The 26,602-nt window shown below is 44.9% G+C and overlaps 1 protein-coding gene across 34 annotated transcripts in view; it reads left to right on the top strand.

Moving 5' to 3' along the window:
* Nucleotides 1–26,602, top strand: part of LOC125746298 (zinc finger protein 239-like) — an 80,045-nt gene that overhangs the window by 22,307 nt on the left and 31,136 nt on the right. For 4 of the 34 annotated variants that reach the window (XM_049020120.1, XM_049020122.1, XM_049020121.1 and 1 more), the window contains exons 4-5: nucleotides 7,569–7,680; nucleotides 7,881–11,705. In XM_049020120.1, the coding sequence (XP_048876077.1) occupies nucleotides 7,569–7,680; nucleotides 7,881–9,793 (2,025 nt within the window). In that variant the 3' untranslated portion in view covers nucleotides 9,794–11,705. Of the gene's footprint in view, nucleotides 1–7,568; nucleotides 7,681–7,880; nucleotides 11,706–12,490; nucleotides 12,591–15,357; nucleotides 15,427–15,748; nucleotides 15,887–17,322; nucleotides 17,362–18,234; nucleotides 20,378–21,987; nucleotides 22,088–22,868; nucleotides 23,330–23,441; nucleotides 23,554–23,760; nucleotides 26,585–26,602 lie in introns of those variants that run through there. The other 30 variants (XR_007398920.1, XR_007398924.1, XR_007398928.1 and 27 more) reach the window with 23 other exon arrangements.

Here is a 26,602-nt window from a genome sequence, read left to right on the forward strand (position 1 = left end):
AACCGTAGCTCAATTTACCAAACTCAAGAAACAGAAAAGATTGATTAAACTTTTCGCATGTAAGAAAAACAGCGTCGCTAGGAAACGCGTGGCAATTCTTCAAAAAGGAGGATTCTTATTACCGCTCTTATCAGTGGCTCTGCCATTCGTTACAAGCCTGTTTGCCGGTAAGACGGCTAACTAGCCTTTTCCAGCAACATGAGCCAAGTCAAGAAAATGTTTATGCTCAGCCCCCAGCAACTGCGTACGCTGACCCAGAGGGCGACCCCGCATACCATCGGGGAATCGGCCCTGGGTGAACTCGAACACCAGATGCAGGGTTTAATAAATCAGCCGGCTATGCATCTGGATGAAAAAGTGAAGAGATACAACCAATTGCTACAGAGGTATCTGAATCTAGCCCGAAAAGAGGAAAATCAGGGGCGAGAAATTGTCCTTACAGAGCGGAAAGAAAAAACGGACGAGGAGGAGGAGGGGAGACAGCCTGACGGCGGCGGCGCGACTGGGGACAAATCTGTACAGGAAGTTATCCAGCAAGTGGCGCCTAGGGCTAGAAAGAACGTGGGGTACATCTTGCATAAACTGCTCGATTCCGACGGGGCGGTACGTTGGACCCAGTCGGGTGAACTCATCATCAGAGATAGACCCATTAAAGGTTCCCATATTTTAGATTTGATGAAAACTTTATCGCAGCCTAAATCCCACGCCGGCGGATATCCTAAAGGCTGGGAACCCTTTTTAAACGTGATATCAGAATTAAACATCCCCCTCACGAGCGTGGGTAACATCCAAGCCAGGAAAGCCCTAAGTCATCTTAAAGATTACGGCGGCAGGGATCCCCCGCCTCCCTCCTCCCCTCCTGTGAAACAGAACCTCGGGAGACGTAGAAAACGTATTGTTGACGACTCACCACCACCGCTTGAGGGAACCCCTCACACACCGCGCGATTCCTCCCCAGAATATCGTTTATGGCCTTTAAAGGGTACTCCTTATGCTCCGTGGATAGATTACAACGATTAAGTGTTTTATATACGTGTGTGAAAAAGAATTAAAACGCCTGTAACGCGTCGGTTAATAAAATGTAAAATTTATTGAATAAAGGGTGTCACGTTTTTATTTTTTCCCCAACATGAATCTAACAAGCATAACAATCTTTAAATAGTTTTAACGAACATACATTTTGCGGCTTTGAAAGTTTATCGGCATTAACACGGCTAATACACTTGTGATATTTCTTGATAAACTCGGATACTAGAGCGTCGTTTTTCCTCAAGTCGTCAGAGTACAACATCATAGTCTCTTGAAATGAAAGTCCCTTGAAGCGCCGGTAGAGGAAAAAGGCGACGTGGGCCCCGCACGTGGAAGAAAAGTCATGTTGAACTTGACGCGTATTATACCTTATTTCAGTAGCATGCCTCCCCAAGAAGCTCATAAAACTCTTTGGGTAGTAAGGGGAATCGGGGGGATAACCGTAAGAATCAAAGAAGGAGGCTTTACCCTCTTGGGGCTCCAAAATTATCCCGATCCAGTGTTCACCCTCTCTATTCTGGTCATGCGTGTTTGCGACCAGAAAAGCGGGCCTGGTCTCTATGCGGGTGGGTAATAAATCGCTAGGCCACACGCCTCCAAAAGCATCCCCCAGCAGGGGCCGTAAAACGCATTCCAGCTGGTGAGTGTTCATGATGATGATGATTAAAAGTCCACCAAAACCTGTCTCTTGGCGTTTATTTCAATCACGCTGTCGAAGCAGGCGTAGACGATGAGACTCATGGTTCGAGGTAGTGGGGCTCTGAACCTTAAATCCAGACGGCACGTGCCGCTGATGGCGGGTGACAGGGCACCGCCGTCCAGCTCGTCGTCTCGGGAGAGATTGAGAGCAAATAGCGAGTATCCGTTTTCAAAATCCTCGCGGTTGATGCATAAGGGCGAATCCTTTAAATGCCTGTTTGTAGCCAGGAAAAGGTTGTAAAACTCTCTGACCGACTGCCTCGCTCTAAAATCGGGCTGGAACGGTTTGCTGGGTATGTGTCGCCCGTTGACTGAGAGGCTCAGAAATTCCAGGTCACAATGCTGAAACCTGAACGGGTTTCTGTTTCGCGTGCCCACGAACGCGGCGTGGTCCACGATCCCCAAAACGATGTAGCGCGGTAAGTTGCCCAGGAAGAGGTTGTCCTGCGGGCAAACCCGCGATTGTGCGGGCAGCGTATAATTTTTAACGACTACCCTGCTTATAGGGTACAGGGCGTTTGCTTTCATGAGAGCGGCCGAGTGACCCAGTGACACCGCCGGGGAGACCTCCACTTTTTTCACAAACAGGTTGGCCCTCAGTATTTTCAGCTCGTAATCGGTGTCATTTCTACACATGAGACTAAAGTCGCTTTTAGCCTTTACAAACTTTAAGCGTATATCCACGTTGTTTAACAGCATTCGTTCGCTGAAAAAAATATCGGCGTGTATAGGACCCATCAGAGAAAACTCCTGAGAGTTTCTACAGAAGGCGGCTCGCTTCTGTAACCCCACGTTGGGGCCCTGCGCTGAGACGTCCACGCTATCCAAGTCGCCCCCGACGTCTTTGTACCAGAGCCCTGCCGAAAACTGACTCTCTAGCGTATCCGTAGAAAAATTGAGCAGGGTCTCTATGACTGACCTATAGGGGTGCGTGGCCGACGAAGAACTGATCAGGACGTCGTTCAGACTCACATCCAGCTGGGAGAATATGCCGTTTAGCGGGTACTGTATAATACCGCAGGGGTCGGCGTCAACCAGGGGGGCTCCATCGGCCCTAACGATCTTGAGCCTTAGATATAGCAGTGTAGAGTTGAGGTCCACATAGAAATTGCCCGACCCCGGTATTAGGAAATCCAAAACATCCTGATCGGTAATGGAATTTAATGGGTTGATTTCTACATAATTGGTCTGATCTATGGATAATTGCGTCATAGGGGCCGCAAACAGGTCCAATTCAGATTTGGTACATTCAGCCGAGAGCCGGTGAGCTAGAGCCATTCTTGTTTACGCTGCGTTTTCTCTCTCTTAAAATATGTCCCCGGGGGGTTTCCTGTTTCTCTTGGCGGATGGAGACTTGGGAATCCTGACGCCTCTGCCAGATTTTTTTTTCTTTTTTTTTTTATGACCTTGCAGCAGGGCTAGAGGTGCTTGGGCTCTCTTTCTACTCCCCCTCCTCCGAGAGAGGAACAGCAGACCCGACCCTTCCTGCTTGGGGTCACCTGTGTTTGTAAAACGGCCGCTGACTACAGAGCTGACTAGATCCGATCCTATTCCTTTGACCGCCGATTTCAAATGAGGTTTCGCTATATCGACCCCACGCTTAAGAAAGGGTAAAACGAATCTAAAAGCCCTACTGAGCATGGAGCCCAACCCACGCCCGTACATCACGGGGCTCCCCGCAAAACCGGGGAGCCCATGTCCCGCCTGACTGGTGTAATACGTAATAAATCTCTGAGGATTGTGGTACGCCATGCTTCCCCCCCCCAACACCTGCGCTTTCTCTTGTTTTGTTTTTTAAACGGGCCGAAAGTGCAGTTTGACGATCGTTTTTCCGTAGGAGAAATTAATCAGAGTATTCTGATCGTTCTTTATCTCGATATGCAAATTCTGTAGGCTCTGCTTGTTCACCGGTACGTACTGCAGCTTGTGGAACGGCAAAGTGACTACGTCGCCGAACGCACCGTCTATTTTAACGGTTCTGAGGAGCGGGACTACAAATTCCCCCACGTGCTGCGGTTCCACGATGTTACAGTAGACGTACATATTGTAGAATCCCGCGTGAATGTCGGCCGGGTAGGGTGAGGTCGACCCGCTACCTCCTCCTAGGTTATACCAGTGACCCGGCTCAAAGCCCAGCATGTAGGCCAGAGTAGGTTTAAATTGGATCTTGTATTTATGGTCACACGCGGTTCCACGCCTTCCTTCACCATCGCGTTCAGTATGATGTAATTATCGAATGCCTTACCGTAGTGACTAATGAAACAGACGCCTCTATAACAGGGCGCCCTGAAATGTCTGAGAAACTGTAGCGCGCAGTTGGGCCCCTCGGCGGTCATTGTCTCGTTCTGATCGGAGATGGCGCAGACGTACACCGGGATATGGGTACCCGACCTCTGAGATGTTTCAAAGTCAAAAAACACATATTCGGTGGCCTTTTTACGCCCCTCACCCCTTTCGGCCCGTTCCCCTATGTTAGGCTTCTCGGGTGGATTTAGATAGCAGAGATGTGGGGTGGATATGTCTGACACGGCCGTGTGGAGTTTAGCGTCGCAGATATTACATTTTTCCGCTTTACACGAGTGCGGTTTTGGGTTCTCGGGAGTGAGGTAGTATCTGAGCCCGCAGGCTTTGCATTTTCTGAACTTGTCACAGGGGGTAGCGAGCTCCCCCCTAACTGGGCAGACCCTAGGCGTAAGGTGGCGCTCAAAGCAGGTGTCATTTAAACATCTGAAATTACAACGCTCACATAGTATCGCCGGTGTGCTTTCACCTTCTCTGCAATTAGTCTGACAGACGCTACAAAATTTTTCGCATTGATGAGAGTGAGGCGAATCGTACCCTTTGAAACAGCTCGGGCAAACGTACCCCACGCCTAAGAAGCCCTTTACGCTTTTAATGCCGTAAAAATGCTGATTGTGTAAAAAGAAATACACCGCCCGTCTACCGTCGCTAGGCGTGGGTGTCTGGTAAATTTGGAGATTGTTTGAATAAGGTTGTTGATAATACACCACTGCTTTGCAATCAATGATTTTCTCGAAATTGATAATGTCATTCAAAGCGACTGCGTGATCGGGGGTGAATCCCGCTTTCTCCTGTAACTCCAGGCCGAGCTTTTCAGCCTCGGTAACAGTAAAGTTTTCGTCCAGCAGGTGCGCCAAGTTTATGGCGAAACACGCGTTGGTGTTGTTATTAATGATAAACATGTGTCTGGCTTAGAAATTATTTCTGAAGCTAACATGGTCTGTAGTTTACGTTTGTTCGCACCGCCGCGTGGGATATTTATTACGTCTACGATTACTTCTAGGTTGGAATCGTTTAAAATCTCTTGATTAGACTGTACCAGGCGATCCAGCAGCTGCTGCAAGTCTGTCAGCTCCCCCTCCCCATACCGTACAATTTGCGACAGCTCGTCGTTTAAAAAGTCAGCGCGCAGGGTGACCTGTATATAGGCTCCCCATACGGCGTAAGGAATCGCCTCATTCACAATATTTTGAAACCCCTCGATTACATTTTCATAGTACTCGCGGAAATTGCCTTCGTTTCTAGGTCGCGGGATATTTAGAATCCGCCTAATCTGTACGTTATTGAATCTGCGGCGATGAAGGACCCCGTCAGGCTGGGGATCCACGTCACCGACGGCACCGCCACCTTCCTGTTGAACATTTTCAAATTGTCCCAGCCCAAATTCATTTTCAATCTCCTCAGCATCGAGAAGAAATTCCACGTCTGACAAGGCCTCCCACAATTCAGAATCCGCGGGGGACCATGCGACCTCGTCGGTGGGGGGTAGCCCCGCTTCTGCTTCAGAACCCCTTTCATTTAACATGCTTGTTAATGTCTCTAAGGATGGGAGAAAACAGGGGTCCTGGGCTAGTGTTTCAGCAGACGCCGCTGGTGGCGAGTCGTGTTGAGCAGAGTAATCCGCATCATTTTCATTATTAGCATTGTTGATAATGGCTATTTCATTTAATAAGGCTTCGGGTATAGCCGCTGGGGGTGTTGCTCCGTCCATACCTGTTGATTCTCTCGCAGATTTTCTCTTGACCGGTCGGCGTAGTCTCTCTCTCTCTCTCTCTCGTACATAGAAAAAAAAAAAAAGAGAATACCTATTATTAGAATGTTATTTTTTAATTGAATAGCATTTTTATAACAGGAATAAAAGAAATAATATACTTACCGGGTAAGGTCTCGATGAAACTTGTGGTTCTTTGGCTGGTACAAACTTTGGTAAGGCGTTGTGCCTCTAGGAGGAGGAAAAGGCCCCCCGCTCGACGTAATACAATTTAATTGTCTCTGTCACCCCATATCTGCACGGTCATGTATGACAAACAAAACTATAAACAGAATTTACTGGCGGTCAAATTGTCAGACTTGATGTATGACCAGGTGGTACGGCCTTGATGATGCTACTCGTGCCTGTGTAAGACAATTATCTGTAATTTGGGACGTATGTGAAAACAAAACTTTAAACAGAATTTACTGGAGGACAAAGTGTCAGACTCGATGTATGGCCCGCGTGGCCGGGTAGGGGGGGCGCCTCGATGGCCAGGTGGCACGGCCCTGCAGAATTTACTGGCGGACAAATTGACAGACTCGATGTATGTCTCGACTTATGACCTTTACAAATTGGCGCCATACGCCGATGTGATACAAACGCTTGCGTGAGGAAAAAACACACGGTCAAAACTAGCGCCGAGCGTTTTTATTGGACGATAGACCCTGCACCTCCTCCTCTCATTCTTTGCTCCAACTTTACCATTTTATCCCACAGTCTCTCACAGTTTCTCTCAGACTCGCGCAGCAGCACGCCTCTCAGCTCTCCCGCATCGCTCTCTCCGAGGATTATCCAAAGCCGTGCGGACCTTTCCGCGCTACCGCACCAGTATGTGAATAAGTCCTTTGCTGATTCTCCGAAGCCCGGGGACCTTACCACGCTACCGCACACCGTACGCTCGCGCTCCATCAGGTAACCCAGCCCCGCTCACTCCCGCCCGCGCCCCACAAAATAATAATAATAATAACTTATTCAAATAACACACGCTCATAAGCACTCTCATCAATATCATTTTTAAAATAATACACGCTCATAAGCACTCTCCTCAATATCATTTTTAAAATAATACACACTCATAAGCACTCTCCTCAATATCATTTTAAAATAATAAACATTTAAAATAAGCATTTAAAATAATAAATAATTAAATCCAAATACCATTGTATCACTAACACAACCAACCCATGCCCCCTAAGCCACAATCATTTAAAATAATAAATAAATAATTAAATCCAAATACCATTGCATCAGTTACACAACCAACCCCCGGGGAAGAAGACAAAAAAAAAATATTTAAATAAATAATTAAATCCACATGCTATTGCGTCAGTTACACAACCAAGCTCAACCCACCACAACATAAGCTCCGCCCACTGAACTTTTGAACGTGACCTTTGACCCGACCTGTCATTTTGACAAAAGCGGTATTGCATCTCTCTCTCTTGTGTGGAAATGGCTTCTCTGTCTGTCCTGCTCCAGCCATGTAACTATGACAGTGAATCTGCATCTAAACACCTTCACAGTCCTGCTGCCATGTCAGCTGTGCTTTTACCCTGTAGTACCTTCAGCAGTGAGCTGCTTAGATGGATTAGGAGTGGAGAGAGAGCAGCAGCTTGAGGGCAGCTTGTGTTCAGTATCAGTCAGGAACAATGTCTCCTGTATGATGCCTGGTTGATAGACCTGGCCCTGCTTCTTTGTGTGATGCTGAAACATGTTGCTTTCAGTCCCATAGACCAGATTAACTCTTTACAGAATAATTTTATTGACTCTATTCTCTTTCCCTCAGAAAGCAGAGAGTACAGTGTGTCCCGTCTTTAATGGGGGGGTGAAAGAAGAAACAGTGTTTCAGGACGTGACTGAGGAGAAGCTGGAGGGGGGTGTCAGACCTCCAATCCCAGGTGACTATAGAAACATCTTCCAGCTTCCAGAAAATTCCACATGCTGCATCACACAGATACCTCTAATACTCTCTGAGATTCAGGTTATCTTGCTTTCTTAAACTGCACTGGAATTGCAATTATTTCTCCTGAATCCATCACTTTTGTTCACATTATTCGGTTCCACACTTACATTTGCTCTTTTCAATGCCTCTCTTCAGATCAAGCTCTCTTACCAAGCTGGAAAATGTTCAAGTTCTCCTGTCCTCACTGTCCCATACTGCCCTATAAGTCAGAAATTTACCTCCAGAGCCATATCAAAAAATCTCATCCTGAGAAGTTTGACCCCAGTGTGATACTGAGAGTTCACTGCTGCTCCCACTGTGAGAAGAGCTTCAGTCATTTAAGCACCTTAAAGAAGCACCAGCGGATTCATACAGACAAGAAGCCCTACCAGTGCTCCCAGTGTGCAAAGAGTTTTAGCCAATTAAATGACTTAAAGACACATCAACGAACTCACACCGGAGAAAAGCCGTATCACTGCTCAGAATGTGGTAAGAGTTTCAGTCAGTTAGGCAACCTAAAGGCACACCAGCGAACTTACACGGGCAAGAGGCCCTACCAGTGCTCCCAGTGTGAGAAGAATTTCAGTCATTTAGGAGCCTTAAAGATCCACCAGCGGGTTCACACTGGGGAGAAGCCATACCAGTGCTCCCACTGTGGGAAAAGCTTCAGTCAAGTAGGAGCCCTAAAGACTCACCAGTGGATTCATACAGACAAGAAGCCCTACCAGTGCTCACAATGTGCAAAGAGTTTTCGCAAATTAAGTGACTTAAAGACACATCATCGAACTCACACAGGAGAAAAGCCGTATCACTGCTCAGAATGTGATAAGAGTTTCAGTCAGCCAAGCAACCTAAAGGCGCACCAGCGAACTCACACGGGAGAGCGACCCTACCAGTGCTCCCAGTGTGGGAAGAGCTTCAGTCAAGTAGGAGCCCTAAAGATCCACCAGCAAATTCACAAAGGCGAGAAGCCCTACCAGTGCTCCCAGTGTGGGAACAGCTTCAGTCAGTTAGGACAACTACAGACGCACCAGCGGATTCATTCAGGGGAGAGGCCCTACCGATGCCCCCAATGTGGGAAGAGCTTCAGCCAAGTAGGGACCCTAAAGATCCACCAGGGGATTCATACAGGGGAGAGGCCTTTCCAGTGCTCCCAGTGTGAAAAGAGCTTCAAACAGTTAGGAGCCCTCAATAAGCACAAATGGATTCACACAGGGCAGAGGCCCTACCAGTGCTCCCAGTGTGGAAACAGCTTTAGTCAGTTAGGACACCTACAGACACACCAGAGAATTCACACAGGGGAGAAGCCCTACCAGTGCTCAGAATGTGTAAAGAGTTTTCGCAAATTAAGTGACTTAAAGACACATCAGCGAACTCACACAGGAGAAAAGCCGTATCACTGCTCAGAATGTGGTAAGAGTTTCAGTCAGTTAGGCACCCTAAAGGCGCACCAGCGAATTCATACAGGAGAGAGGCCCTACCAGTGCTCCCAGTGTAGGAAGAGCTTCAATCATTTAGGAACCCTAAACAAGCACCAACGAACTCACACAGGAGAGAGGCCCTACCAGTGCTCCCATTGTGGGAAGGGCTTCAGTCAGTTAGGAACCCTAAAGGTGCACGAGCGTATCCACATTAGAGAGAGGCCTTTCCAGTGCTCCCATTGTGGGAAGAGTTTTAGTCATTTAGGAGACCTAAACACACACCAGCGGGTTCACACAAGGGAGAGACTTTACCAGTGTTCAGAGTGTGCAAAGAGTTTTCGCCAATTATGTGACTTAAAGACACATCAACGAACTCACACAGGAGAAAAGCCTTATCACTGCTCAGAATGTGGTAAGAGTTTCAGTCAGTTAGGCAACCTAAAGGCGCATCAGCGAATTCACACAGGAGAGAGACCCTACTACTGTTCCCAGTGTGGAAAGAGCTTCAATCAGTTAGGAACTCTAAAGATCCACCAGCGAATTCACGCAGGGGAGAGACCATACCAGTGCTCCCAGTGTGAGAAGAGTTTCAGTCAAGTACGAGCCCTAAAGATCCACAAACAAAATCACACCAGGGAGATGCCCTAATATTATTATTGTTGTTGTTATTGATGATGATGATGATTAATCATAATAATAGTACATTTCATTACGAGGTGCCTTTAAGGAGACTCAAGGTCACCTCAGAAAAGGAGAAACAGCATCAAACACAATCACACCAATAAAATCAGAGATTGCAAAGTATGAGTCATGCGCTTTCAAACAGATGGATTCGCAGTGAGTAGAGGCTCCTCTACTTACGAAATTGCAGCTCATTGGTGATCCATGTTATTGGGCCTTCTCCCTTCATTCAGAATAAACCCGAGATGAACCACAGTACACATGTGTTTGGCTTGACGGACTTGGTCTGTTTTTTTTCTTAGCTTTAACTAGATATTTTAGAGCAAGTCGTCAAAATTATGCCCCCATCCATCCATCCATCCATTATCTTCCGCTCATCCAAGGTCGGGTCGCAGGGGCAGTAGTCTAAGCAGGGAAACCCAGACTTCTCTCTCCCCGGCCACTTCATCCAGCTCCTCCGGGGGAATCCCGAGGCGTTCCCAGGCCAGCCGACAGACATAGTCCCCCCATTTACCCCCATTTTTGGCAAAACCGTTTAATAGTTTGCATAAACAGTAGTTATCCGACATCTGCTGGTGAAGCAGCCTACAGTTTTTCCCCACATAAGGAAACACAAACAGTATTGCCAAGTCTCATGAAACAAACAGGTAACCTTACCTCTCTGTACCCCAAAGTGAGCTCCCTGTGCAACGTAAGATAAACTGAGCCTGAATACATGTCCAGTATACAAAACCACATGGAGCACAATTAGTCCACCCATTCTTCAGAACTGGACAAATCACATCCTACAAAAAACTTACAACTATTACATATTGGCAGACTAATTTTGTGTTTTGGTAACAGTTCAGATTTTGAATATTCATATGTATGAAATCAGTAAGATTTACATAATGATTGGTCTGCTTTCTTTTTTTTTAACTTCAAAACTTGCCCTATGCCAGAAAACACCCTTGTCCCAGAGAACAATTCATAACTTTAAACAATTTAATAATGTGTTAAAAGGAGCCTACAAAATCTAAAACTAATAATACCTATTGATAAAATAGGTGTACAAATTTACTATTATAATCATCTTTGTTTAAGATATACATTTTTATGAAAATGTTGCCCCTTTTGAATTGTCTCAGATTTTTGTAAACTCCATCAGATTTCTACAAAAACATAATTCGATCAGAGATAAGACGTGTCGGCTGTATTGTGAAGGCCACAGCCTCACTTCCTCTATTTTGTCGGTAGGTTCATGAAATAGTATTGAATCAGATGAACTCTGTAGCCCTCCTAAATCAAAACGAAATAAAAAATAATAGTTTAAAGATGCATATTTTAAATTATCATTAAGAGAAAATAGAATGGCTTCACCAAGAATATGCTGTGAAATTGTAAAATATAATTTTGTCAACTCTGTAAGATGTCAACTCCATCACATATTTTGAAGCTTTGAATATAACACTTCTGATAACCACAAACAGTAGATTCATGTTTGAAATGGCATTGTGTGTGCGCTCAAGATGTGTCAACGTTTGTCTTCCATTCTGTGTTCTTCCATTATGTGACGTCAGCCCCGTCAGAAGGATTTTTAATGTTATATTCATTAAACATATGCTCCGAATGGTTTAAAAAATGAAATTGTCAAGAAAAAATTCTATTGTACACGTACTTTGTGTTATAAATGTGTTTTATACTATAAAATGAATTTTTGTGTCACTGACGAAGTTGACAAAATTCACGCCCTCAGCTGCCAAACAATGCTGTTTAATATGAGGCTGGCTCGTTACAAAATTTAATAGCCAAGACTTTGGTCTTTTAAAAAATATTTTCTCCGCATGACTGAAAAGTAAAAACATCCTCCCAAAGTAAAGTTTTATCCCTATTCTCAAGATTGAGTGAGTCCTGTGTTTTTTTTAGTATTATTGGAGAAAGAACGGAAAATATTTTTGTAATATGCATATTTTAAAAAACTTTCTAAAGCAAATAGATAACACTTTCCTTGGTAAAACTTATTAACGTTCACGTGCGTGTGTGGCTAAGAAACGGGGAAACAAATATTTCTGTGTATACGTTCATATAAATACCCATTAAGTAACTGGAACAGCAGGACGGAAACTAAGGCTGGGCATGTACTCATGGAACTTTTATTTGCATATGATATGATTTTAGCTGCTTCCTGTCGGCATTTGCCGTTTTCTTTTTTATGTTGGGCTTCAGAGTTGGTAAAGATCGTTGTAAATTGAATGCAAATTTTAGAAAATCGCAGTTTTTGGTTAATTGCTTTTCAGAAGGAACCTTTGGGGTATTTTGACATCTTGTGAAATATTAAGAATTGAAATGAATAGCAAATATAATTTAGGGCTTTGATGTTTTGAGGTCATCTGATTCTTGCACATATCTTGCTCAGTTCTTTGAACAATATTAACGAAAATGTGTTTAGGGTTAAATTAATAAAAACGTGACCAGCTTTAATAAATGATTGCCTTCATTAAACTGCATAGTTAGTAATTGTAAAAATATATGGAATCTATACAATTGCAGTTTATGTTTTACTAATATTTGATATGACAAATTAAAATGATCATTTGTTTGACCAAGCATTGAATGCCGTCCAGCAGAAAATACATTCGGCAGGAATGGGGTGTGGCCAAGCACGTCGCAGGGGCGCGTCATGACCTGACATAGATATCTGTGCTTAAACTTATTGCCCAAAACTTCGTTACGGTCGTTACTTCTTCGCGGTAAGTTCTGCTCTCCAGTGGAGTGGCGAATTGGGGTGAGTATTATTGACGGGCGATACAAAATAATACCAATGTTGGTATTCCGAGGTCGATATTTGGTGCCACCCAAAGTTTGAATAGCGGGCGTTTTAAATTTGCGTGGAGAAATAAAAGTTTAATCGGTACTAAAGGAATCTCATACATATCCCATACGCGCCACACCACTACATACTGGTTATCACAACTGTGCTTGTACACATTTTTGGCTATTTTGTATATATTATAATATTTGCATATTATGTTTTGTCTTGTATCTTTTTGCACCGTGTAAAATTGCTTACTCAGTCTCGTTGTGCCGTCTTGTTCAGTGACAGCAATAAAGAACGGAATTGAATTTAAATTTGCAAATAAGGCTGAAGTTGGCTGCTTATCTGCAGCTTCCGATTTATTTGGCTTCTTATTCGCACAGTACATATGACTCTGTTAGGAAACACTGGAATTAGCCTGGCCCAGATTGGTTTTGTACCCGAAACAGTTGGAAGCTTGGGATTCATTCTATTTATCTTGGCCCAGGCTAATTTCAGTGTTTCCTAACAGTGGCATTACTGCTGTGTACTTTGCATTTCACATTTGCCTGGCCAAAGACGAATAAGACCTCCAGACTGCGGCTGGAAATGTGGCTTATCGCTTAAATGCAGTTGCCCACCACGCCATGCTTCCAGTTTATTGTCGTGAAAGAGAAATCACATCATGTGTGGGTTATCCGACCATTAACATTACACGGAGTTTTGTGAAATACTTATATGAAATACATGAACGTGTTACAGCTTAAACGTTTTGTTCATACGTCATTTTGTATTTGCAAAATGAATAAGACTGCAGATAAGAAGCCAAATGAATCGGAAGCTGTGAATTGCAAACTTCTACCTCGTAATTTGCGGGGGAGGAGAGGGGATGCCGCCGGCCCCCTGAAATTCCTATCCTTATTTTCTCCCCCCTTATGGGCGCCCCTACCTGGTCGGGGTTCATATCCTGGGGTAGTATTCCTGAAAGCGAGTTGGGGTTTAAACTTTAACTATCACTTCAATGCGCCTGAAACGACGTAAACATCGTATCGGGTCCAAAAACGCTGATTACTGCTTTGGGGTATGAGTTTATTTAGCTCTGAGTGTTAATGGTACCTGAAGTGCGGCCTCGTGGAACAACAAAAAGCCATCATCAGCCGATCGCTGAAGAAAGGATTCACCATGGAAACGGATGCTAAAACGCTCACAGCTCTGCGATCTTCGCAGTCGGTAGTGTCTGTGCAGTATATTAACGTCTGCGTAATGCCGGGTATGAATTTAATTTAAAGACAAGGCAACTGCAGCACAGTAGAGAGAAACTGCGTACACTGTGCTGTATATATCTATGGTCTTTTATTTTTTACAGTATAAGACAATTCTTATAATAATTCTTCTTACAATAATTCCTCTTTGGCTCTCAGCGGAGGCGGACGCACTTCTCTCCCTCTCCCTCCCCTTATCTTCTCTGCTTTGCTCCTCTCGTCTAGTCTGCTGTCTTATACTTTGAGAGACTCTCTCAGCCCTGCTCTCCAAACTAAGTAAAATCATGGATTTGATCAGCTGGTCTCTCAACGAAATTGACACCATCTTCTCGACGAGAAGCCTAGGTTCGGGGGAACCTGACTGTCCAGCAGGAACGTACGCAGCTGGATACACGATGGACGGATGGGAGAAGTGTAGGTCGTGTGCCTGGCAGCTCTTTCCGTGGAGGACATTGAAGACATCTACCTATTCGGAACCATGATTACAGGTATTATGCTGATTGGATTAGGCATTGCCCTGGTTTATCGAAGATTGAAGAAAACGGTGACAGCCGCTCAAAGCCCCACTAGGCTGGCTGGAATGATTGATGGAGTGGGCAGAGCTGTTAGCACTCAGACTGTGACAATTGATCGCAAACTGGATAACAACATGGAGAAGCTCACAGCTTTGCAAAAATTATTGGATGGCGGAGACCAGTGTGGACATTAGGGGAGCTGGAAATTACAGCTTCTCGCCCGGAAACCCAAACAACCCTATCCTATCAGGTTTTGGCTCCCCCCAGTCAGCGCTGGCCTCGGCCAAGGCCGCTGCTGAACTAACAACTCCCCCAGAAGAACAAGGCAGCGAGACTCTCTTGCATTCCTCTCCCCCCATCCCACGCCTTCTCCGCTTCATTCCCCCAGCGTGGACAGGTGGGTCTGTGACCAGCGCCCCCCATGGCTGCAGGACCGGATGGCTGTTTGTCTCTGCTGGACTACCTCCACCACCCCTTTCCCTCACCTGTTGCAAGTTGTGTCATTTTATGCTGTAAGGCGTAGTGACCATGTGCTTATGTTGCTGAGGTGTTTTTTTTTCGGTTCCCACAATGTCCTCCCCACTGGAGTACAGTCTGGGGGCTGTTTTTTTATTCTCCTCCTCTCTCCTCATGTTATTACGTTTCTTATCTTCTCTCTGTTTGCCCCTGTCTCCCGACCTGTCTCCCCCTACTGTGATGTTTGTGTATATGTATGGTTGGGTTGATGGCCAGTTTTTCGCTGGTACTTGTGACTAGTGACATGGTGTATTGCAACAGCAATAAAGGGTTCTCATCATCATCATCATCATAACTTCCTTATTTATGATATTATGCTGATTCTTTTAATGTCTTTCCACAGCATCTAATTTGTCACAGTTTTAGGGATGCTGGTTTTGTTTCGTGTATTGAAGGAATAATATGTAGCTATGATTGTTTTTAATTTGGTGTGTATGTCATACCAAGTTTACTTGTTTGTTTTAGTTCCATCCAGGTCCACAGACTGAGGAGATGAAAAGCATTTATTAACAAAGCAGCCTGAACCCCAGTCAGGTGAGTTCAGTCTTAGTTTCATTGTTTCCGGTCAGACCATGTATATACTGAGTGGAACCAACTCCAGTAATATGATCTCTCGGCCAGCCATGGAATGTGAACCGGCAACCTTCTGCTCACAGGCATAGGGTCCAATCCCGCAGAGTCATTCATCGCTATATAAGACAGAACATGTTTCCAGATACTTCAGATCATCAGATGTTCATCCTGATGACCCAGTTAGAGCAGAGCTGAGAGCTCCAGGACAGATACATTGTCTGTAACATGATTCTGCTAAATGAACAGGTTCAAAGCATGTTCATTATTCCCCATCTGCTCACAGACGTCCCCCCGCAGGGCTGTGCCCAGCTGCAGCATGGACCAGAAACCTCCCCAGCTAAGTGTGGCAGATGTGAAGGAGGAAGTGCAGGACGTCCTCATATCGGATGTGGACGGGGCTGGGCACAGCAGCCCTGACAAGGTGAAATGGAGCGCTGCTGGTGTGGGGCCCAGGTGACTTCTGCACTTACTGGTTGCTCATCTTGCTTGTTAGTATCCAAGCAACCACATGAGAGAGTATAGGAATGCCGCTTCTTTCAAAAAGATTTATGACCTAAAGGTCATAAAGGTCACGGGTCAACAGTTCACTGGGGGCGGGGCGTGGTTGTGGTGGTACGATGTGACGTCATGGGAGAGGGATTTAATTATTATTTTAAATTAATTGTTTATTATTATTTTTAATTATTTATTATTATTTTTAATTATTAAATTTTTAATTATTTATTATTATTTTTAAAATTATAATTTTATATTGAGGAGAGTGCTTATGAGTGTGGGGTTTTGTCGGGCGCCGCCGGGGTGTGGGGGCTGAGCGGGTGGGTTACCTGATGGAGTGTGAGCGTACGCTGTGTGTGGTGCGGTACTGTGGTAAGGTCCCGGGCTTTGGAGAATCTGCAAAGGACTCGGAGAGAGCGATTCCAGAGAGCTGAGAGCCGTGCTGCGCGAGTCTGAGAGAAACTCTGAGAGAATGAGACTCTGGGAGAAAATGATAAAGTTGGAGCAAAGAATGAGAGGAGGTGGAGGGTCTGACGTCCAATAAAAAAGCTTAGCGGTAGTTTGACCATGTACGGGCGTGTATGTGTTTTTCCTCATGCAACCGTTTGTATTACATCAGTGTATGGGGCCGCACGTTTGTACATCCCGGTAGGTCATCCGGGTCATCTCTAATAACTTGGGCCACACATCAAGTTGGACATTTTGTCTCCCATAAAAACCATCCGCAGATATTTTTATTACGTCGAGCGGGGTTTTCCTCCTATGGTAAAGAGGCACAAGTATCATCAAGGCCTTACCCTACGTGCCATGCGGGCCATACATCAAGTTGGACATTTTGTCTCCCAGTAAATTCTGTTTGAAGTTTTTGGTGTTTCATATTTGCCCCCCTCCACCATAGTCGGAGTGTAAAGCCTAGCGCTTTCTCCAACACCCCCAAAGTTACGGGATCTTCTCTCATTTAAACAAGCTCAAAATAAAGTGCTCAGTGACTGGAAAGAGGTACGAATAACAATTACCTGATAATGAGCTGCTGTGCACCTGCCTTTATCTGACCTATTTTACTTAACTTTCCTGTGATATTCGGGTCGACACCAACCTGCTTTCAGGTTTAAAATGCATAAAAGCGCCACATAAATTTGCGTGCTGCATCAAGGCTGTTTGACTTTGTCAGGAATCTCTATTTAAACAACAACAAAAAAAATTTGGTGGGAAGAAAGTTTGCTGCTTCTGGTCCCTGGTCGATTGATTAGTGCATCACTGATTGGTATCCCAGCCCTGACTGTGATGTTGAAACGTGTCACTTTCAGTCCCAGATGAACTGTCTACAAAAGAAATTTATTGACCCTGTTCTCTTTCCCTCAGAAAGCAGAGAGTACAGTGTGTCCCGTCTTTAATGGGGGGGTGAAGGAAGAAACAGTGTTTCAGGACGTGACTGAGGAGAAGCTGGATGGGAGTGTCAGACCTCCAAACCCAGGTGACTATAGAAACATCTTCCAGAAGATTTGTATTCTGGACAAAAGATATGCTGCGTCACACAGATATCTAATGCTGTATGCAATCTGTGTCACTGATTCTTACTGCATTCTTGTTCTATTATGGCTAGTTCATATTTCACTTTTCCTCGTGTGCTTTTGGGCAGCGGACAGTCAATAGCAATGCCTTTTTATGAACGGTTTTAAAGTTGTTAGTCTGGGCTGGGGCGGAATTGAAGTAATATGGCATACAGCAGCATTTTCAAAACCCAAATTTTAATGACAGAATTAACCATGACCCCCCACCCCCCTTCCCCGGTGAATGTTATTGCCAAGATTTCAAAATGCAGGAAAAGTGTTTGTTTTGGAAATACCTTATGTTGCCGTATAACGTCTGAACAGTACATATGATGTGGACATTAAAAACTAGATATGCAGTTATCTCTGCAAGTCCTGAGACTCTTCTACTCTTTCTTGGTTGACCACCACTCTATGAAAGTCACTGTTGCTCACCTACAGCAAACGCCTAGTCAGTGTCCTTGCAAATGCGCAGTCAATGTGCACAGACGCACAGGATTTCTGCCCCTACAAAAAAGTCTGGGCTATGCAGGCACCTTCGGTAGCCATCCAACCCCTGTTGATGAAATTGACATCACCTCACCCTGTACTCTACTGAAAGCACACGGGAAAGACTGAAGTATGAAGTAGCCTTTTGACTTCACTGCAATAGATTTTATTTTGTTTTATTCCCATTACCCATTTCCAAGCTTATGTTTGCTCTTCTCTGTGCCTCACTATTCAGTCCAAGCTCTTGTGCCAGAGAGCGGAGTGAAGAAGTTCCCCTTTTCTTACTGTCTGCCATCCTACACATCAGAGCCATACCGTCACATCCTGAAATTGGCGCATACGTCAAAGTCTTACGCCCAGAGACACCTCAAGAAGTCCTACTCTAAGACGTTTGACCTCAATATGACACCGAAAGTTCACTGCTGCTCCCATTGTGGGAAGAACTTCCGTCGATCAGGAACCCTAAAGACACACCAACGGATTCACACAGGAGAGAGACCCTATCAGTGCTCCCAGTGTGAGAAGAGCTTCAAGCAATTATCATCCCTAAAGACCCACCAGCGGATTCACACAGGGGAGAGGCCCTACCAGTGCACTCAATGTAAGAAAAGCTTCAAGCAATTATCATCCCTAAAGACCCACCAGCGGACTCATACAGGGGAGAGGCCCTACCAGTGTGCCCACTGTAAGAAGAGCTTCTCTTATCCAGGTTCCCTACAGATCCACAAGCGGAGTCACACAGGGGAGAGGCCTTACCTGTGCTCCCAATGTGGGAAGAGCTTCATTCATGCAGGAGCCCTACAAAAACACCAGCGGATTCACACAGGGGAGAGGCCCTACAAGTGCTCTCAGTGTGGGAAAACCTTCATTCATTTTGGAGATCTAAAGAAGCACCAGTGGATTCACACAGGGGAGAGGCCCTACCAATGCTCCGAGTGTGGGAAGAGCTTCAGTCATTTAGGATACCTAAAGAAACATCACTTGACTCACTCAGGGGAGAGGCCCTATCAGTGCTCCCAGTGTGGGAAGAGCTTCAGCCAGTCAAGCAGCTTAAAGGCACACCAGCGAACTCACACAGGAGAAAGACCTTATCACTGTTCTCATTGTGCAAAGACTTTTATTCGATTAAAAGATCTTAAAACACACCAACTAGCTCACATTGGGGAATGATGCAGCCGGTGTTTTTGTTGTGGGACTAGTTTTACCTGCTTTGGAGACTAAGTCAGACAGACACACAGGAATGATGCCTTACTAGTGCTCCCAGTGTGAATGAAATTTTTGTTGGGATTGGAAACTTGTGACAACAATGATGTTGTCACAAGAGTAGAAAGTTGTATGTTTGCTTTATGTGTAGGAAGCAGTCTAGTGAAGTAGGAAACCTGAACGTTTATAGGTATATCGGCATGAGAGACGCCCTGCCAGTGCTCAGAGTGCATTTGGTCAATTATCTGAACTGATGAGATGCCAAAGGACCCTGGAGAGAAGACATACCAGTGCTCCCAGTGTGGGAGGAGCTTCAGTCAATCTGAAAAACTTAAGAGAAGTGAACTCAAGCGCAGGTAAATCAGTGATACTGTCATTAATGAACACTTTTCCATATAGAATCACTTCTGGATACAGTTGCCATGGTCCATGCTGCTCCTAATGGCCGCAGTAGAGGTGCTGACTGAGGAGGAAGCTGCAGGCTTTACAGTACAGTGCATGCAGGCAGAGAGAAGCTGCCGGAAGGGACCCTAATGCTGGCACATGATGAAATGCTGCTGTAGCAGAGGCTGGTCCAGGCTGCTGGAAGCCCCCCTCTGAATCAGGGGGGGTTTGCAGGCTGGGTGGGTTATGTCCTGCAGGGGTATCTGAATGGGAACAGGTAGGGAGTACTCATGTTTATTATTGATCAAACCGGGCAATGATGATAAAGCCCAGGGTGATATTAATAATAATAAACAGGTGAACCTTAACTACTGCCCTCCTACAGTCCTGCAGGAATACCTGATCCCTGAGTAGAAAGCACACTCGGATGCTTAGGTCCATCACAGACTGATCCTTTTGTCATATTTTACTGGACGGGTATCACACAGATCTTTGCCTTTTGGCTTTTAAGGGCAGGATGTCCCTATTCTTCAACCCTAGTATAGGCTGGTGTCGTTTATCGTTTCATGTTGTCATGTACAGTTTGAGTCTAATTTTGGTTAAGTTTCAGTTTAATTGAGTCCTCACAGACAATCCAAAGTAAAACGATGCTATTACTTTGTAGGGACGGTGATGGGAAAGTTATTAACGAAAAAGTCATCAAAATCCCGTCCAGTAGCGCCCCCTAAATGATAAATATATGAATATGTGCATATGGAATATAGTTATGCATGGCCGAATGAATATATAATAAATTGTACACTTTTTTGCAAGCATTTCACTTTGTTCCAGATATTCGATTCTAAAGATTGTGGAATATTATTTTGAACAGTCTGTAAAACATCTGCTGTGAAACATCTGCTGTTAAATATCTGCTGTTTCATGCTGCAACATTGTTCCCTTGCCACCCATATGAAACACACCATAATTACGTTTTATTCCAGCTGGCGTCCTTTAGCTTTATCGAACACTGGGTGCACTTTTATGTGTCTTACTCCTCACTAGGGCTGCCACGATTACTTGATGTTGCCGATGATGTCGACGCTGAAAAAGCACCATCGATATTTCAAATAGATACATTGTTTTTTTTTTTTTTTATTATCCATCCGTCCATCTTCTGAAACCGCTCACCCTATTCAGCGTTGAGGATATGGGCGCAAGGCGGGGGAACAACCCAGGATAGGGCGCCAACCCATCGCGGGGCACACTCACACCAGTCACTCATCCGTGCACAGCTGTTTTATTATTTTAATGAAATTACAATTATATCATTTTGAAACGCGTCAGTTCATTATAACAAGTGTTTTCTTTTAATAACACTAATTGTGGGAGTAGTTACAATTATCACAAAACAAGAAGGTGGTTCTACACTGTGCAAGGTTCGATGGCATACTACAGGGGTACTAGTGCTTTGCACGAGGGCCTGAACAGAAAATACAGGCACTAGTCTGGACTGCCAGAATAAGCAAAACCACCATAAGTGGTCTATTCATGTTTACTTCATGGATGGTGATGTAAGGCGGTTTATTTCCAAATTCGTTCATGTTATTCAATATCCTTCTACTTACCATCCTCTTCAAATATGCCAAATATAATTTGTGTTGTTTTTCTATCTCACGAATAATTCAATGTCATTCCAAAACACTTAGATCAAACACAATTACTGTAAACGACAGGCTCCATTACACCAGAGCCTGAAACTCAGCCCTGAAGTAAATATGAATTAATGTTGCTACACGGTCGCCCTCAGGTGGCCAGCCATGATATTCATTTAGCATTCCGTCCCTCTTCCTGCCGATTACCCTCAGGGTTGCAGGTGTAGGGGCGCTGGAGCTGATCCTAGGCAGGGTGCCAGTCCGTCACAGGTCACACACATAATCACACGATATGGGCTATTTTGGCTCTTTCAACTGAGGAGAACCTGTATCTGTTTTTATGCGACTGAAGCTGAAGCGATGGGTTATTAACTTAACATTTGTTTATATGTTTTGTGTTTTAACAACATATAATTGTTGCATATATACTTTCAACAACTTTTCATTATATCATCTGGCGCAGTTATTTGCACAGAGTTGTTTAAGGTTTAAATTAATTAAAAACGTGACCAATTTAAATAAATGTATGCTATTACTAAAATGCAGAAGCTTATAGATGGGCGCAGTGTCAATAGGAAATATATGGAATTATTCGGTTGCGGTTGATTTTCACTAATATTTTATATGATACATTAAAACAACGAAAAGTGCCATCCAACGTCGTCAGATCAGGCAGAAAAAAATATATTCAGTGGATGTTGGGCGGGGCCAAGCGCGGCGACAGCAAGCGGCGTTAAACGTGTTACGTAATACGTCGTTATGGTCCTTGCGTCTAGGCGTTTAGTTCTGCTTGGCAGCGGAGGAATAGGAAGGAATAAGAGCTGTAGAGTGAGTATTATGGACGGGCGATACCAAATAAATACCAAGGTTGGTGTGCTGATATTCGGTGCCAGCCAAAACCTTTTTGGGGTTCTAAGCAAATATTGTATATTGGTCGGATTAAATCTGCGGGGGTGAATAAAACCTTTATAACACACATCCTCCGCGCCATACAACTACATGTTATTTATCATATTTGTAATTTTGCACATAATTTTTGGTTATTTGTGTTTACAGATTACGTTTTAGTCCTTTGTTTGAACCGTCTCGGGAGTTACGAACCACCTAAGTCTAAGTCTCGTTGTACTGGTGTATAAAATGACCAAGAATTGGACTGAGAGGGGAGGTTAGGAATGGGGGTGCTGCCGGGCCCCTGAAAGTCCCCCTGCCTTCCCCGTTATGCGTGGCCCCACCTGGTAGGATTTCATGTCCTGTTGTTATAAAAGCCACTGTCAGCGTGTAACTTACCAGGAAACAAATCGATATTCTAACGATAGAATCGATTCTCAAAGTTAAACATTCAGATTGAAAGAATCGATATTTCAGTCAAGCCGCGCTTTGGGCTTTCAGACCGAACGAGGCACGCGCTGCGCTCGCGTCGTGGTTCTCTTGACCTTCTGCTGTCAGTTGTTGCCCCGGCTCGCGGTCAGTCACGACGGTGTATATTTCGCATACTAAGGACGGTAAGCTTGTGTCATTGAACTCCTGGTACTCAGACACCAGTATAAGTTTCTCTTCCATTTCGATTTCTGTGCCCAGTCCGGTGCCTTCTTTGTATTGGTCGCTCAACGCCTTCAAAACATGTTCATCATTCCCTTTCTGCTCACAGACGTCCCCCTGCAGGGCTGTGGCCAGCTGCAGCATGGACCAGAAACCTCCCCAGCTAAGTGTGGCAGATGTGAAGGAGGAAGTGCAGGACGTCCTCATATCGGATGTGGACGGGGCCGGGCACAGCAGCCCTGACAAGGTGAAATGGAGCGCTGCTGGTGTGGGGCCCAGCTGCCTTCTGCACTCACAGGTTGCTCACCTTGCTTGTTAGTATCCAGGCAACTGCACGAATCTTGACCTTTATGAAGTTATCTGGGATTTTACTCAGTCTCTGTCTGTCCTGCCTACAGCCATGTAACTATGACAGTGAAAATGCATCTAAATGCCTTCACAGGTCTGTCAGCTGTGCTTTTACCCTGTAGTAGATGGATTAGGAGCAGAGAGAGAGCAGCAGCTTGAGAGCAGCTTGTGTTCAGTATCAATCAGGAAAAATGTCTCCTGTATGATACCTGGTAAAAACAGGTAGACCTGCCCCTACTTCTTGGTATGATGTTGGAATTTTTCAGTTTCAGTCCCACAGAACAGATGAACCCTTTACAGAAGAATTTTATTGACTCCATTTACGTTCCCTCAGAAAGCAGAGAGTACAGTGTGTCCCGTCTTTCATGGGGAGGTGAAAGAAGAAACAGTGTTTCAGGACGTGACTGAGGAGAAGTTGGATGTGAGTGTCAGACCTCCAATCCCAGGTGACTATAAAAAAAAGAACTCTCTAGCTTCCAGAAAATTCTGCATGCTTCATCACACAGATATCTATTGCTGTATGTGATCGGTGTTACTCAATTCTTTGTCTTAGTCTTTGCTGCTATGGATATATTTCCTCTGAATCCATAACTTTAGTTCCCATTACCCATTTCCTAACTTATATTTGCTCTTCTCTATGCCTCACTATTCAGACCAAGTTCTCATACCAGGGAGGAGAGTGAACAAGTTCGCCTGTTCTCACTGTCCCTCATCCTACACGTTGGAGACTTACCTTCACAGGCACATCAAGAAATCCCACCCTGAGGAGTTCAATCCCAGTATGATACTGAAAGCTCATTGGTGCTCCCATTGTGGGAAAAGATTTAGTCATGCAGGAGATCTGAAGAAGCATCAACAAATTCACACAGGGGTGAGGCCCTATCAGTGCTCAGAGTGTGCAAAGAGTTTTAGCCAATTAAGTGACTTAAAGACACATCAACGAACTCACACAGGAGAAAAGCCGTATCACTGCTCACAATGTAGTAAGAGTTTCAGTCAGTCAGGTAACCTAAAGGCACACCAGCGAACTCACACAGGAGAGAAGCCCTACCAGTGCTCCCAGTGTGAGAAGACCTTCAATCATTTAGGAGCCCTAAACAAGCACCAGCAAATTCACACAGGCAAAAAGCCCTACCACTGCTCGCAGTGTGGGAACAGCTTCAGTCAACTGGGACACTTACGAACACACCAGCGGATTCACACGGGGGAGAGGCCCTACCAGTGTTCCGAGTGTGGGAAGAGATTCAGTCAATTAGGAGCCCTAAAGATCCACCAGTGGATTCACACAGGGGAGAGGCCATACCAGTGCTCCCAGTGTGGGAAGACCTTCAATCATTTAGGAGCCCTAAAGAAGCACCAGCGGATTCACACAGGGGTGAGGCCCTATCAGTGCTCAGAGTGTGCAAAGAGTTTTAGCCAATTAAGTGACTTAAAGACACATCAACGAACTCACACCGGAGAAAAGCCGTATCACTGCACACAATGTAGTAAGTGTTTTAGTCAGTCAAGCAACCTAAAGGCACACCAGCGAACTCACAAAAGAGAGAAGTCCTACCAGTGCTCCCAGTGTGAGAAGAGCTTCAATCATTTAGGAGCCTTAAACAAGCACCAGCAAATTCACATGGGCCAGAAGCCCTACCACTGTTCCCAGTGTGGGAACAGCTTCAGTCAGTTAGGACACCTACAGATGCACCAGCGGATTCACACAGGGGAGAAACCCCATCAGTGCTCACACTGTGGGAAAAATTTCACTCAGTCAGGCGACTTAAAAAGACATATGCTAACTCATGGTATAGAGAAGCCCTATCACTGTTCACAGTGTGGGATGAGCTTCACTTGGTTCAAAGACCTAAAAACACATCAACAAGGTCACACAGTAGGAAAACCCTACCTAGTGTAAAAGATGCACCAGCAGTATCTCAGATGTGAAAAACCCTACCAGTGCTCCCACTGTGAGAAGAGCTTCAGTCAAGTACGAGCCCTAATGATCCACCACAGGATTCACACAGGGGAGAGGCCCAACCAGTGCTCCCAGTGTGGGAAGAGCTTCAGTCATTCACAGGAACAGACACCAGTGGAATCAAGTACAAGGGAAGGAGTGATGGTATCAGTAATGGACAGTTTGCTTTATTGACATTTCTGTGGGGAAATGGAGACAGGGTGGAGTGTTTTCTGGGCTCTTTGGGTACACTTACTTACAGCTGCCATGGTCCGTGCTGCTCCTAATGACCCAGGTAGAGGTACAGGGCACATACAGCATGTGGGCAGAGAGAAGCTGCCAGAAGGAACCCTAATGCTGGCACATGATGAAATGAGGAGAGGCTGGTCCAGGCTGCTGGAAGCCCCTCTCTGAATCAGGGGGGGTTTGCAGGCTGGGTGGGTTATGCTCAAAGTCCTGCAGGGGTGTCTGAATGGGAACAGGTAGGGAGTACTCATGTTTATTATTGGTCAAAGTGGGCAGTGATGGTAAAGCCCAGGATAATATCAGTAACGTGAGGCCTGAACTACTGCCTCCACCCCCACCCCCCCACAGTCCTGCAGGGATACCTGATCCCTGGGTGGGAAGTAAACTCAGTCTGTCCGTGTTCTTCATATCCTGTTTTTTTTATATATATATATATATATATACACACACACACACACACAATTGCGCATTTCAAAAATGGTAATTTTTTGTTAATTTATTTTCAGCAATGAAGACCATTTTAGGTATTTTTACATCTTTGAAATATTAACGATGCAATTGACTAGTTAGGGCTACGGTATTTTTGAGAACATTTAATTGTTGCATATATGCTTTCAAAAACGTTCAAACTTTTGCTCATTATTATACCTTATTTATTTGCACAGACATTTTTGGTTTAAATTAATAGAAACGTCACCAATGCCATTACTATAACGCAGAAACAAGACTGCCAACTCTGGTCAGCTGGCTGACGTGAAATTTTCAATTCGAGACAGTCTGCACACGCCTGTACGTGTATGTAACCGTTTCATTAACTTAAATAGTTTGTAATGTTTGAACACTGCCCCAGCGCTTCTGATGTAGCTAACTTTCGGTTTATAATGGAATAATATAATTTGTCATATATCTTGCGGCAGCGTGAGAGTCTGAAAGCGTGTGTGTTACGCGAGATGCGTGAGAGTTGGCAACCCTGCGGAAGCGTACAGAAGCCCGGATAATAGTAATAAAAGTATATAGAATTGTATAACTGCGTTTGATTTTCACTAATACTCGAATCCAACGTCGTCAGGCAGAAGAAATAGTCAATAAAAACGGGCGCCGTCGACCTCAGCTGCAGCTGTTCCTACGTCATGGCGTTGAACGTATGACGTAATTCGTCGTTATGTCTCGGCAGTGGAGCAGCAGAAAAGATACAATAAAACAGCAGGAAAGAATATGAGGGATGTCTAATGAATATCCTGGACGGGTGATAACACTGATTTTATTTTGAATCGATAGCAAATAAGACTAAGGTTGGTATCCCGATGCCG

Source organism: Brienomyrus brachyistius, chromosome 7 (assembly GCF_023856365.1).
Source record: "Brienomyrus brachyistius isolate T26 chromosome 7, BBRACH_0.4, whole genome shotgun sequence".
Classification (NCBI taxonomy): Eukaryota; Metazoa; Chordata; class Actinopteri; order Osteoglossiformes; family Mormyridae; genus Brienomyrus; species Brienomyrus brachyistius.